Source organism: Artemia sp. Qi Xiang Cuo, chromosome 10 (genome assembly GCF_049724085.1).
Source record: "Artemia sp. Qi Xiang Cuo chromosome 10, ASM4972408v1, whole genome shotgun sequence".
NCBI lineage: Eukaryota > Metazoa > Arthropoda > Branchiopoda > Anostraca > Artemiidae > Artemia > Artemia sp. Qi Xiang Cuo.
The window spans coordinates 4,706,387-4,719,885 of record NC_142803.1 but is presented as its reverse complement, the minus strand read 5'-3'; the positions used below and the strand labels follow the sequence as shown (position 1 = coordinate 4,719,885).

The 13,499-nt window shown below is 30.1% G+C and overlaps 2 protein-coding genes across 4 annotated transcripts in view; one reads left to right on the top strand and one right to left on the bottom strand.

Annotated features, from left to right (window-relative positions):
- The window catches only part of LOC148947383 (uncharacterized), a 278,197-nt gene that overhangs the window by 150,233 nt on the left and 114,465 nt on the right, over nucleotides 1–13,499 (bottom strand). The gene's annotated exons all lie outside the window — the stretch shown is intronic.
- Nucleotides 1–13,499, top strand: part of LOC148947385 (uncharacterized) — a 66,461-nt gene that overhangs the window by 17,443 nt on the left and 35,519 nt on the right. For 2 of the 3 annotated variants that reach the window (XM_089095830.1, XM_089095828.1), the window contains exon 2: nucleotides 9,488–9,649. The exons of the other annotated variant lie outside the window; for it this stretch is intronic. In XM_089095830.1, coding sequence (XP_088951956.1) covers nucleotides 9,488–9,649 — 162 coding nt within the window. The remainder of the gene's footprint in view (nucleotides 1–9,487; nucleotides 9,650–13,499) is intronic. 3 annotated transcript variants of the gene reach the window in all.

Here is a 13,499-nt window from a genome sequence, read left to right as displayed (position 1 = left end):
ATTCCATATCTTTCATTTCAATGAAAGAAATCCACAATGAACTTTGAAAATCAAGAGAATGTAACTGTGACAAGGTAAACCACGACAAAACACTACTGAAATAATCCAACTCTTGCATTTCAATGAAAGAAATTCAAAATGAACTTTGAAAAATCAAGAAAATGTAACTGTGACAAGGTAAACCACAACAAAACACTTCTGAAATATTCCAACTCTTGCATTTCAACGATAGAAATTCAAAATGAACATTGAAAAATTAAGAGAATTTATCTGTGACAAGGTAAATCATGACAAAACACTACTGAAATATTCCAACTTTTGCATTTCAACGAAAGAAATCGACAATGAACTTTGAAAAATCAAGAGAATGTAACTGTGACAAGGTAAACCACGACAAAACACTACTGAAATAATCCAACTCTTGCATTTCAATGAAATAAATTCAAATGAACTTTGAAAAATCAAGAGAATGAAAGTGTGAATAGGGTATACCACAACAAAACACTACTGAAATATTCGAACCCTTGCATTTCAACGAAAGAAATCCAAAATTAACTTTGAAAAATCAAGAGAATGTAGTTGTGAGAAGGTAAGCCACGATAAAACACTACTGAAATAATCCAACTCTTGCTTTTCACGAAAGAAATCCAAAATGAACTTTGAAAAATCAAGAGAATGTAACTGTGACAAGGTAAATCACGACAAAACACTACTGAAATATTCCAACTCATGCATTTCAATGAAAGAAATTCAGAATGAACTTTGAAAAATCAAGAGAATGTAACTGTGACAAGGTAAACCACAACAAAACACTACTGAAGTATTCCAACTCTTGCATTTCAGCGAATGAAATTCAAAATAAACTTTGAAAAATCAAGAAAATGTAACTGTGACAAGGTAAACCATTACAAAACACTACTGAAATATTCCAACTCTTCCATTTCAATGAAAGAAATCCACAATGAACTTTGAAAATGAAGAGAATGTAACTGTGACAAGGTAAACCATGACAGAACACTACTGAAATAATCCAACTCTTGCATTTCAATGAATTAGATCCACACTGAACTTTTAAAATCAAGAAAATGTAACTGTGACAAGGTAAACCAAGACAAAATACTTATGCTATAATCCAACTCTTGCATTTCAATGAAAGAAAATCAAAACGAACTTTGAAAAATCATGAAAATGTAACTGTAACAAGGTAAACCACAGCAAAACACTACTGAAATATTCCAACTCTTGCATTTCAACAATAGAAATTCAAAATAAACTTTGAAAAATTAAGAGAATGTAAATGTGACAAGGTAAATCATGACAAAACACTACTGAAATATTCCAACTCTTGCATTTCAACAAAAGTAATCCAAAATGAAATTTGAAAATTAAAGAAAATGTAACTGTGAAATGTTAAACCACGACAATAGACTACTGAAATAATTCAACTCTTGCATTTCAATGAAAGAAATTCAAAATGAACTTTGAAAATTAAGAGAATGTAACTGCGACATGGTAAACCATGACAAAACACTACTGAAATATTCCAACTCTTGCATTTCAACGAAAGAAATTCAAAATGAACTTTGGAAAATTAAGAAAATGTAACTGTGACAAGGTAAACCACGACGAAACACTACTGAAATAATCCACCTCTTACATTTCAACTGAAGAAATCCAAAATGAACTTTGAAAAATCAAGAGAATTTAACTGAGAGAAGGTAAACCACGACAAAACACTACTGAAATATTCCAATTCATGCATTTCAATGAAAAAAAAAATCAAAATGAACTTTGAAAAATCAGGAGAACGTAACTGTGACAAGGTAAACCACACCAAAACACATTTCAATGAATGAAATCCACAATGAACTTTGAAAAATAAAGAGAATGTAACTGCGACAAGGTAAACCATGACAAAACACTACTGAAATAATCCAACTCTTGCATTTCAATAAAAGAGATCCAAAATGAACTTTCAAAAATCAAGAAAATGTAACTGCGACAAGGTAAACCACAACAAAACACTGCTGAAATATTCCAACTCTTGCATTTCAACGAAAGAAATTCAAAATGAACTATGAAAAATTAAGAGAATATAACTGTGACAAGTAAATCATGACAAAACACTAATAAAATATTCCAACTCTTGCATTTCAACGAAAGAAATCGAAAATGAACTTTGAAAAATCAAGAGAATGTAACTGTGAAATGGTTAACCATGACAAAACACTACTGAAATAATCCAACTCTTGAATTTCAATGAAAGAAATTCAAAAGAACTTTGAAAAATTAAGAGAATGTAACTGTGACAAGGTAAACCACGACAAGACACTAATGAAATATTCCAACTCTTGCATTTCAATGAAAGAAATTCAAAATGAACTTTGAAAAATAAAGATAATTTAAATGTGACAAGGTAAACCAAAACAAAAAACTACTGAAATATTCCAACTCATGCATTTCAATGAAAAAAAAATCAAAGTGAACTTTGAAAAATCAAGAGAATGTAACTGTGACAAGGTAAACCACAACAAAACACTACTGAAATATTCCAACTCTTGCATTTCAACGAAAGAAATTCAAAATGAACTTTGAAAAATCAAAAAAATGAAACTGTGACGAGCTAAACCACAAAAAAACACTACTGAAATATTCCAACTCATGCATTTCAACGACAGAAATTAAAAATGAACTCTGAAAAATTAAGATATTGTAACTGTGACAAAGGTAAACCATGACAAAACACTACTGAAATATTCCAACTCTTGCATTTCAATGATTGAAATCCACAATGAACTTTGAAAATCAAGAGAATGTAAACAAAACACTACTGAAATAATCCAATTCTTACATTTCAATGAAAGAAATTCAAAATGAACTTTGAAAAATCAAGAAAATGTAACTGTGACAAGGTAAACCACAACAAAACACTACTGAAATATTCCAACTCTTACATTTCAAGGATAGAAATTCAAAATGAACTTTGAAAAATTAAGAGAATATAACTGTGACAAGGTAAATCATGATAAAACACTAATGAAATATTCCAACTCTTGCATTTCAATGATTGAAATCCACAATGAACTTTGAAAATCAAGAGAATGTAAACAAAACACTACTGAAATAATCCAACTCTTGCATTTCAACGAAAGAAATCGAAAATTAACTTTTAAAAATTAAGAGAATGTAACTGTGACAAATGTAAACCATGACAAAACACTACTGAAATATTCCAACTCTTGCATTTCAATGATTGAAATCCACAATGAACTTTGAAAATCAAGAGAATGTAAACAAAACACTACTGAAATAATCCAATTCTTACATTTCAACGAAAGAAATCGAAAATGAACTTTGAAAAATCAAGAGAATGTAACTGTGAAATGTTAAACCATGACAAAACACTACTGAAATATTCCAACTCATGCATTTCAACAAAAGAAATCCAAAATGAACTTTGAAAAATCAAGAGAATGTAACTGTGACAAGGTAATATATATATATATATATATATATATATATATATATATATATATATATATATATATATATATATATATATATATATATATATATATATATATATAAATATATATATATATATATATATATATATATATATATATATATATATATATATATATATATATATATATATATATATATATATATATATATATATATATATATATATATATATATATATATATATATATATATATATATATATATATATATATATATATATATATATATATATATATATATATATATATATATATATATATATATATATATATATATATATATATATATATATATATATATATATATATATATATATATATATATATATATATATATATATATATATATATATATATATATATATATATATATATATATATATATATATATATATATATATATATATATATATATATATATATATATATATATATATATATATATATATATATATATATATATATATATATATATATATATATATATATATATATATATATATATATATATATATATATATATATATATACTCAAGGTTATAGCAATTTTACTTTTCTTTTAGTGAGCTTGCCTGCTCCTGGGACTAAATTTCTGTCTGTCTCTCCACTCTTTAAACCCATACTTTAGCACATTTCTATTTATAGTAACAATTAATTACCATTTTTCTCTGTTATGAAATTCAAATCCCTTCAACAAATCCTAGAATAGGCATAATCATCAAACAGTTCGTGGTAACGAACTGTAAGTAAGGAGCGACCCGGCTCAATGGTAACCGAAACTCTAGAAAACGGGTTTTTGATACCAATAGATATATCAAAAGAATCAGATTTTAATGCTGGTTTCAAATATATAATTTTCATCAAGTTTAGTGCTAATCATCAAAATTTACATGCCTGAGAAAATTAGGCTGATTTTCAGAAAAGAGGGAATAGCTCCCTAAAATTCATAGAACCTTAATGACATTCACACCTTCATATTCAGCGTATCAGATAACCCTACTGCAGTAGTTTCAAGCTCCTATCTGCAAAAATGTGGAATTTTGCATTTTTTGCCAGAACAAAGATCACGGATGCGTGTTTATTTGTTTGTTTTTTTTTTTTTTTTTTTCCTAGGGGTTATCATATAGACCCCGTGGTCCTAGAATATCGTGGGAGGGCGCATTGGAACGTAAATTAAGTTCTAGTGCCCTTTTTAAGTGACCAAAAAAAATGGAGGGCAACTAGGCCCCCTCCCACGCTCATTTTTTTCCCACAGTCACATTATAAAAATTTTGATATATACATATGTTACAGAATGGTCTAAAATATGATAAAAATGTCTTTAATAATGACTTTATCCCCCAAAGTCACAAGTGGGACGGCTGAAAGTTATGAACTTTACTCAATGTTAACATATAGTATTGGTTCTTGGGAAGTATACAGACTTTTTCAGAGGAGACTTTTTCTGGTAGGTGGGGGACGGAGAGGGTCGGGGGCTATATGGAAGGATCTTTCCATGAAGGAAGTTTTCAGGGGGGAAGGGAAATTGCCATGAAGGGGGCGCCGGACTTGCCTGCATTATTTATTGGTTATTGGGAAGTATTCAACCATTTTCAGGAAGGATTTTTTCTGTAGGGGGGGCCGCTCTAGGCGGGGATGACGCGGGAAAATAGGGACGTGGAGGATGGTTCTTTGGGGGAAGGGACATTTCGATGAAGGGGGCGCCGGATTTCCAAGCATTATTTAAGAAACGATCAGAAGTTAAGTAAAAAAAACAAGTTTTTTCAACTGAAATGTAAGAAGGAATATTAGAACTTAAAACGAACAGAAATTATAACGTATGTGAGGGGTTCTCCCCAAGTCAATACCTCGCTCTTTACGCTACAGTTTTTTTTTAGTGCTTTCAAAAGAGCTATCTATTCTAATTAAACGGCCTTTGTGATTCAGGGGTTTGTGAATAAAAATTTTTTTTAACTTTTAACGTAAAGAACGTGGTATTGACTAAGGGGAGAACCCCTTCATATAAGTAATAACATATACGTAATAAAAAAAAAACAATAGAAAAACAAGCTATACGGCTCAATAGTAATCGAAACTTTTAAAAACGAAATTTTGATGTCAATAAATGTATCAAAAGAATGTGTTTATAATGCTGATCCTAAATATATAAATTTTATTAAGTTTAGTATTACTCATCAAAGGCTACGAGCCTGAGAAAATTTACTCAATTTTTTAAAGAGGGGGAAACATCCCCTACAAGTGAAAGAATTTGAATGAAAATCACACCGTCAGAATCAGCGTATCCGAAAACCCTATTACATAGGTTTCAAGCTCATATCTGCAAAAATCTGCAACTTTGCATATTTTGCCAGAAGAAAAATATACGAATATAGAAGTTAGTTACGTAAGTTAATTTGTAAAGACATCCATTTAGTAAAAGAAAAGTAAAATTTTTATGCAAATAAAAGCTGCATTAACTAAAAAACGATCAGAAATTAAATAAAAAAAACAAGTTTTTTAAACTGAAAGTAAGGAGCGACATTAAAACTTAAAACGAACAGAAATTATTCCGTATATGAAAGGGGCTGTCCCCTCCTCAACACCTCACTCTTTACGCTAAAGTTTGACTCTGTCTCACAACTTTATTTTTTAGAACAATAACAAACTTCAGCGTAAAGAGTAAGACGTTGACGAGGGGACAGTCCCTTTCATATACGGAATAATTTATGTTCGTTTTAAGTTTTAATGTCGCTCCTTACTTTCAGTTAAAAAAACTTGTTTTTTTATTTAATCTGAATCAGAATCGGAGTCCAATAGAAAGGGTCTGTATTATATTTTCTGTCCAGATCCTGCTGAAGACGATTTCCTGTCAGAAAACAGTCTGCAACTGAGAAAGTGACTGACCATTTTGCTATTATAATCCAAGGCTAAGTTAATTCTGTGTGCTATAGCCTAGTCAGTTTTCCAGCGTTTGCGCTTTGTTAATCCGTTTTATTAAAATGTGTCAACCACTTTTCATATTTTGCTTGTATTTAATAGTTTTACAAATAAACAAAATGTAAATGACATGAGAACTGTCATATAATTCCTACAGCAAAATCTTCTAGTTCATTAGAACCGATATATTTTAAGTGTCTGGCTAGGCGATGTATTTACATTTTTGCGCATTACTTTGGTCTTTTTGGTACTGATTGACAATCCTACTCGGCTGGCTTTGTTTGAGAGTTCTGTGATGTTGTACTGGAAGCGTTTTTTTTTTATATAAGAAAGGAGCGTAAGAAATATTACATTTACAGAAATATTTCTCACATTTATATTTCTCTAATAAATTTTTGGAAAACTTCTATTTTAACCTTTGTCAAAGTGTTTGTTGGACATTCAGAATTTGCCGATTAACCATTTGTCTAGATCTCACCCCTTTTAGAGTGAAAATGTGAATTTAAGAAATTTGCATACGAAATGCTATCAGCAAAATCACCATCAAATATAGTGTTGTTCTCGTTCAACTGAAACCCTCCAATAAAATAAATTGACCAAAGTATGTAATCAATAAGAATCGTGAAGAGCAGAGGTGAGAGGATACAGCATTGTTGTACACATCAATAGATCTAGAACCATTCTGTCAGGCCTCCATCATCAGTTTGCACAGTTGGTCATTATAGTAGACAATCAAAAGCCCTTAAGAAGTCGGTAAATGTTATTAATATTTGAGTTTGTCGCTGGTTGGATTCTTCAGTCAGTATTCCTAAACTGTAAAGCACATCAGCAAACGATATGCCTTCCCAAAAACGTGTTGTCAGTCTCAGGATATTATCAATTCTCCATTTAACACGATTCAGGAGTGTTTGGCAAAGGATTTTACTTCCCTTGGACTATGAGGTAATACCTCGCATCTTTCAGTCAACAGCTCTAATTTTTTTTTAAAAGCTAGCCAATGACCCCGTTCTTCCAATCACCAGACCAAACGGCTCTATTGTGTTAGCAGGGGAAGGAAAATGTGTTACTTCGTTGTAGTATCATCTCCATCTGCTATCAGTATCTTCTTTCCTTATAAGATATTGATAATGTGTTTTTTTTTTACAACCTGCATGCACATATTGTGCTTTGATTTGGTTCATTGCACTCATTATTCCCTAAAGTTATGCCTTAATACTCTTAGCATTAGCAATAGTTTTAGTCGTAGTTGCAGTAGTAGTAGTTTCAGGAGTGGTAGTAGTACTAGCATTCCCATAGTGTATTTATGTTAATTCAACATGTCCTGATAATTTTGACTTAATACTCTAAGCCGCTCCCGAGATATTTTTGATACTAGGTAATGTTTATATTAATAGACTATTCAGGTAGCTGAGAAGTAAACTTACCTCTATAGTCAGAATTACATCCTGAATTCAAATTTAATATTCATTTGCATCGGAAATGAACTTTCCCATACATACCAATTCGGGGTATATTCCAATTCTGAGTAGATATTTGCACGTTAGGGAGGTGGAGGTAAAGTTCATTTCTGATGAAAATGAATGTTAAATTTGAATTCAGGATTCAATTTTGACTATAGAGGTAAGTTTGAACTTTACCCCCCTCCCCTAATGTGCAAATATATATCCTGAATTGGTATATATTGGGGTCGGGTGAGGAACCCCGACAGGCCTTGGGATAAGGAATGTAACTTATGCAATATACCATAATTTACATATTGCATTTATAATGGGAAAGGGATGTATGTCTTATTTTAGATTTACTCTTAGAGATTTACTCTTATATTAGATAGACTCTTAGAGATGGCTTTCTGCAAAAAAAGTATTACATTTTGTTGGATGTGTTTGTGTGAGGGTGGGGGTAGGGGACATGAACCTAAAAGTTGTTCCTAAATTTTGGTATTTGATGGAAGATTTTGTGAATTGTTGGCTATGCAAAGATTCTGAGGGCTTCCGAAAAGTATACTTTTGGGAAGCACTTGAGTAAATCCGAGTAGATAAAATACAAAAAATGTGAAAAATTTTTCAGATTAAACACACTATCTCTGGAACGGCTTCAGGAATCGAATTGAAACTTTGAAGGAGTGTTGGAAGGGGGGGGGGTCGAGATAACTTAAAAATTTTGATTTCGGGATTTGGATTTATGGGAAAGCCATGCTAGATGGGGCAGAAAATTTGTGCTATATTGTCGAAACGACACGTGGACCCGATTAAATCAAAGAAGGTTGTTTGATTTCAGTTTTATAGATTAGTTACAATATCCTTGGAAGGATATGAGGTATCGAGTTGAAACTTGGAGGGAGCGTTAGAAAGGCCAAGCTAAGCCTTTTAAGGAGGGCTTGATCCAACTTTAAACTTTGCCTTCGAGATTTGGCTTATTGGGGACGATTGTGGGATAGGATTGACCTTCTCAGCTACTTTTGGACGAAGAAGGGTGGAGCAAGGGAAGTTCAAATTCCATGTTGGCTGCAGAGGATAAAAATTTCTTTATCTGATCCAGACATTAGTGAGACTTTTGCTCTATTGGGTCCTATGAGAAGTCTGATTTATGCATATGCATCCTTGTTGTCAAAATGTGAATATGCTGTACGTCAACAATGTCTCAGGGTATCAAGTTGAAACTTTCAGTAAATTTTAAGGGGGATATTGAACTAGCAAAAAAAGTGAACCACTAGGCGATAAGGGTTTTAAGTTTAAACTTGTAAGGAATGGTGAACTAAATAAAAAAAACATGTATGTCCAAGTTGTCAAATGTGTATTCAGGTTGTCAAATTGGCGTATCTTCACCTTCTCAGGAACAGCTAAGGGTATTAAATTGAAATGTCGAGGGAATGATGAGGGAGATGTTGAACTAGATAAGAAGATACTATGTGCATCCAGGTTTTCAAAATGGTGGATCTACAATATGTCAAGGACGGCAAAGGGTATGAATTTGAGGGGGATGCTTAACTATTATAAATAAAAAAATACTAAAATCTTTTAGATTTTCTACGATTTGTTTTTCAGAATTAGAAGAAGGTGAAACGCCTGCGAATGATGATAAACTTAATCATGGAATCTTCTCTGATTTGCCAGTTAAACAGGAATTTAATTCACCATCCATTTTGACACAATTGAAGCTTGACCTTGAAATTCCTGGGAGTACGATATTTGATGGCCAAAATGAAGGTATTATTTGAAAGCAGTATATATATATATATATATATATATATATATATATATATATATATATATATATATATATATATATATATATATATATATATATATATATATATATATATATATATATATATATATATATATATATATATATATATATATATATATATATATATATATATATATATATACGAAACAATAGTTAAAAAAAGAGAAAAACGAGGATTATACAAGCCAGTGAAACATATAAACTAAAATGCAAATATTTCGATAACACCTCCATTAATGCCCCTGTTAAAGGTCTCATCCAAGTTTTCAGGGAGGCAGTTGAGATAAAAAAGTACATTCACCGAAAGGTTGCTCTCAATAGAGACACGGAAGAAACTTATTTAAGCCCCATTTATAATGAACTAATTAATTCCTAACCTAATCTGTGATGATGTTTAACCATGAAAGCATTTAGCTTTTAAAAATGATTTGTATAAATTAAAAAACTGAATCCCCATTCAGTACTGTGTTTTTTCATTCAGTTACCCTTTTACAATTCTATGGAACGGTTCTTGAATTTTTAGTTGTGCTTCGTTTCAAGGTTGGAAAAAATTTTTTTTTTAGTATCCATGGAGTTTTATTAGTAATTTTGATGTTATTATCCTGCTCTGAGGACGGTCAAGGGGAGGACTTGACCGAAATATTTGCATTTTAGTTCATATGTTTCACTGGCTTGTATAATCCTCGTTTTTCTCTTTTTTTACTATTGTTTCGTTTCATGATTCAGCCAGTGTGTCGGTCTTAGTATTTAATTATATATATATATATATATATATATATATATATATATATATATATATATATATATATATATATATATATATATATATATATATATATATATATATATATATATATATATATATATATATATATATATATATATATATATATATATATATATATATATATATATATATATATATATATATATATATATATATATATATATATATATATATATATATATATATATATATATATATATATATATATGTCATACCAAATTTATTTGACATTTAGTATGTCCTTCATGTGGATGCAAATGATAGGACTACATCTGCAGGTAAGAGGTGGCAATTTAAACTTCAGAGGAACTTTTCTCTTCCAGTTTGCTTTACGATCCTGACACTCTTACCGTTATGAGTTTCTCACCGCTGATAAGGTGTTATATAAAAAAGAAAAAAAGGTAGTGGTAATGCTGCTCCACAACACAACTAGCCAATCTATTTGAGTTCCAAAGAAGAAAGTCGAATCGATGAAAACAAGTTTTCCAAAATTTCTAAGAATTGTAGGAAAAAAAGGGATACGAAAAAAACACAGCATTATTATACTACGAGGATTCTGCATATATGCCCCCCCCCCGCCAAAAAAAATCAAGACTTGCTACTTTCGCATAATTTCATGTTTTTAATTTAATTTGCGTGTTTTGTTTTTTGTTTTGTTTTGTTTTTTTAATTTGGAGCCTTACCCTCCCGAGAAAATCCTGTTTGCATATCCGAGAGGGGGCGGAATCAGGATAAATTAGACAATGTATATATATATATATATATATATATATATATATAGATATATGTATATATATATATATATATATATATATATATATATATATATATATATATATATATATATATATATATATATATATATATATATATATATATATATATATATATATATATATATATATATATATATATATATATATATATATATATATATATATATATATATATATATATATATATATCATAGGCAGCGTGCTAGCGCTGCCTAAGTAAAGAACGATGTGGGCACAATTTGTTGTTTTTTTTTCCTCCATACCCGGGCACTTCGTATCGAAGAAGTCGTCGTAGAAACTTCGAAAAGGGCTCATTCGATTAGAAATAGGAGTGGCTAGTGCCCTTTTTAACAGTTAAAAGTGATTGGATGGCAACTAGCCCCCCCCCCCCCCACGCCCATCATTCCCCCAAATACGTCCAATAAAAATTTTGAGATACCCATTTTGTTCAAAATACAAATGAATATGCATTGTCAGTTTAATGTATGTATACTGATATTTAGTAATCAAAATGTTAATATTATTTGATTTATTAAAGTTATAAAAGTAAAAACATTTGTATTTTTTCAGTAAAATGCAAAATCTGGTCTGGCCTTGGGAAGGCATAGGGGTTTTGCGCCCAACTTCTGTTAATTTCTGCTCGTTTTGAGTTTGACTCGGTTAATTATTGTAATTTCTGTTCGTTTTGGGTTTCATTTATTTATCAATGCTGATTTGTGGTAGTTTCACGCTTGGTAGATTATTTTATTTTAGTTTTGCTCAGTTTTTGTTTAATGGAGTTCTTTACTTTTCTTTGAAAAACTTATTTTGTGGAAAAAAGTTTTTTTAATTAATACACATAAATATACTATCTTTATGTGTGACTAATAATTTTGTATGTATGTATATATGCATGTTCTCGAAAACAGCTCCAAATTTTTATGGAAAAATTGGTATCTTGGGATATTCTTGCATAAAAAAAAAGATCTAGATAGTTCAAAAGTCTGAGAAAAATCGTTAAGAACCTTAATTTTTTTTTTTTTTTTGCAAATGACGTCATGTAGTAAAAATTACAAAGACGTTATGCACGTAAAAAAATTACAGTGACGTCATGTAAGTCAAGACATTTTATGAAGTTATTCGTCTTATGTAAGCCACGTGCTACCACTTTTTCTATCACTTATCCACTAACCCCATTTTCTTTCTTATTCATTTTGGAATTTCATTACTTCAAAAAATTTGCTAATGCCCTTTGCTTTAGATGCCCTTACTCGTCTTGATGGTCCAGGTTGTAGATTTGTTAATTGTTCAGGTGGTGGGATTTGTTCAGGTTCTTCCAACGAATAATCATTTATAACATTTGTAACTTATAACATCGTATAACTTATCATCCAGGTACTTCTCAAAGATATTTTATTATTGAAACAGGTCCGATTTTTATCCCTGATTGTCTACTAAGCTTCATACTTATATTTTCTTTTCTAAGGTTTTTGAATTGTTGTAATCCTTAAAATATATACAATCATTTTTGTAACTACTAGTTTTTTGATCTTTAAGCAATTTAATGTAAGTTTCTCCATGCATGAAATTCTTCAATTTTTCCACATAAGTGTGACATGTGTGACAACGTCATTGCAATAAGAAAGTATTAAAAATGACGTCACTCACATAAATATGTTTTTCAAAAATTAAGGCTTCCTTCAAAAAAGTTTCCTTCAAAGGAAAATGAGCCCCAAATAAATCTCTTGTTTTCAAATCTTTAGTTTCATGTTCATCAACAAAAAAGCTTAGAGATATTGTATCTCTTCAAATTTAACCTAAAAAACTCAAATATGCGATAGTGATTCAGTGACAGACTTTTTGATTTGGAATCAGCACATATTTTTTGGTCCGTTTGTGAAGGAATCATTTGTTTGAGATGGAATTTTTTTTTCACAGGTTTCCTAGACTGTTTAAATTTATTACATCTGATGTATTTGCAAATTCATCAATGAAAATACTAATATCATTCTTCTTGGTAATTCAGTGTTTCAATAGTGCTGGTTAATCTGTGAGTTTGACTGATCATCCTTAATTGTCTGATCTTTTAAGTTGCTTAAGTTTAAGACTTTGCTTAAGTTGCTGCTAAAGTTCTTGTGACTCCTGCTTTGGTTAAGTCTTTTGGACGTTTAGATTCAAGGGTTAAATCTCCTTGTAAATCAATTTGAAAAATAAGTTAAATGAATATACTTGATTATATCATACAGTTGTTGCCTAAACTAAAGA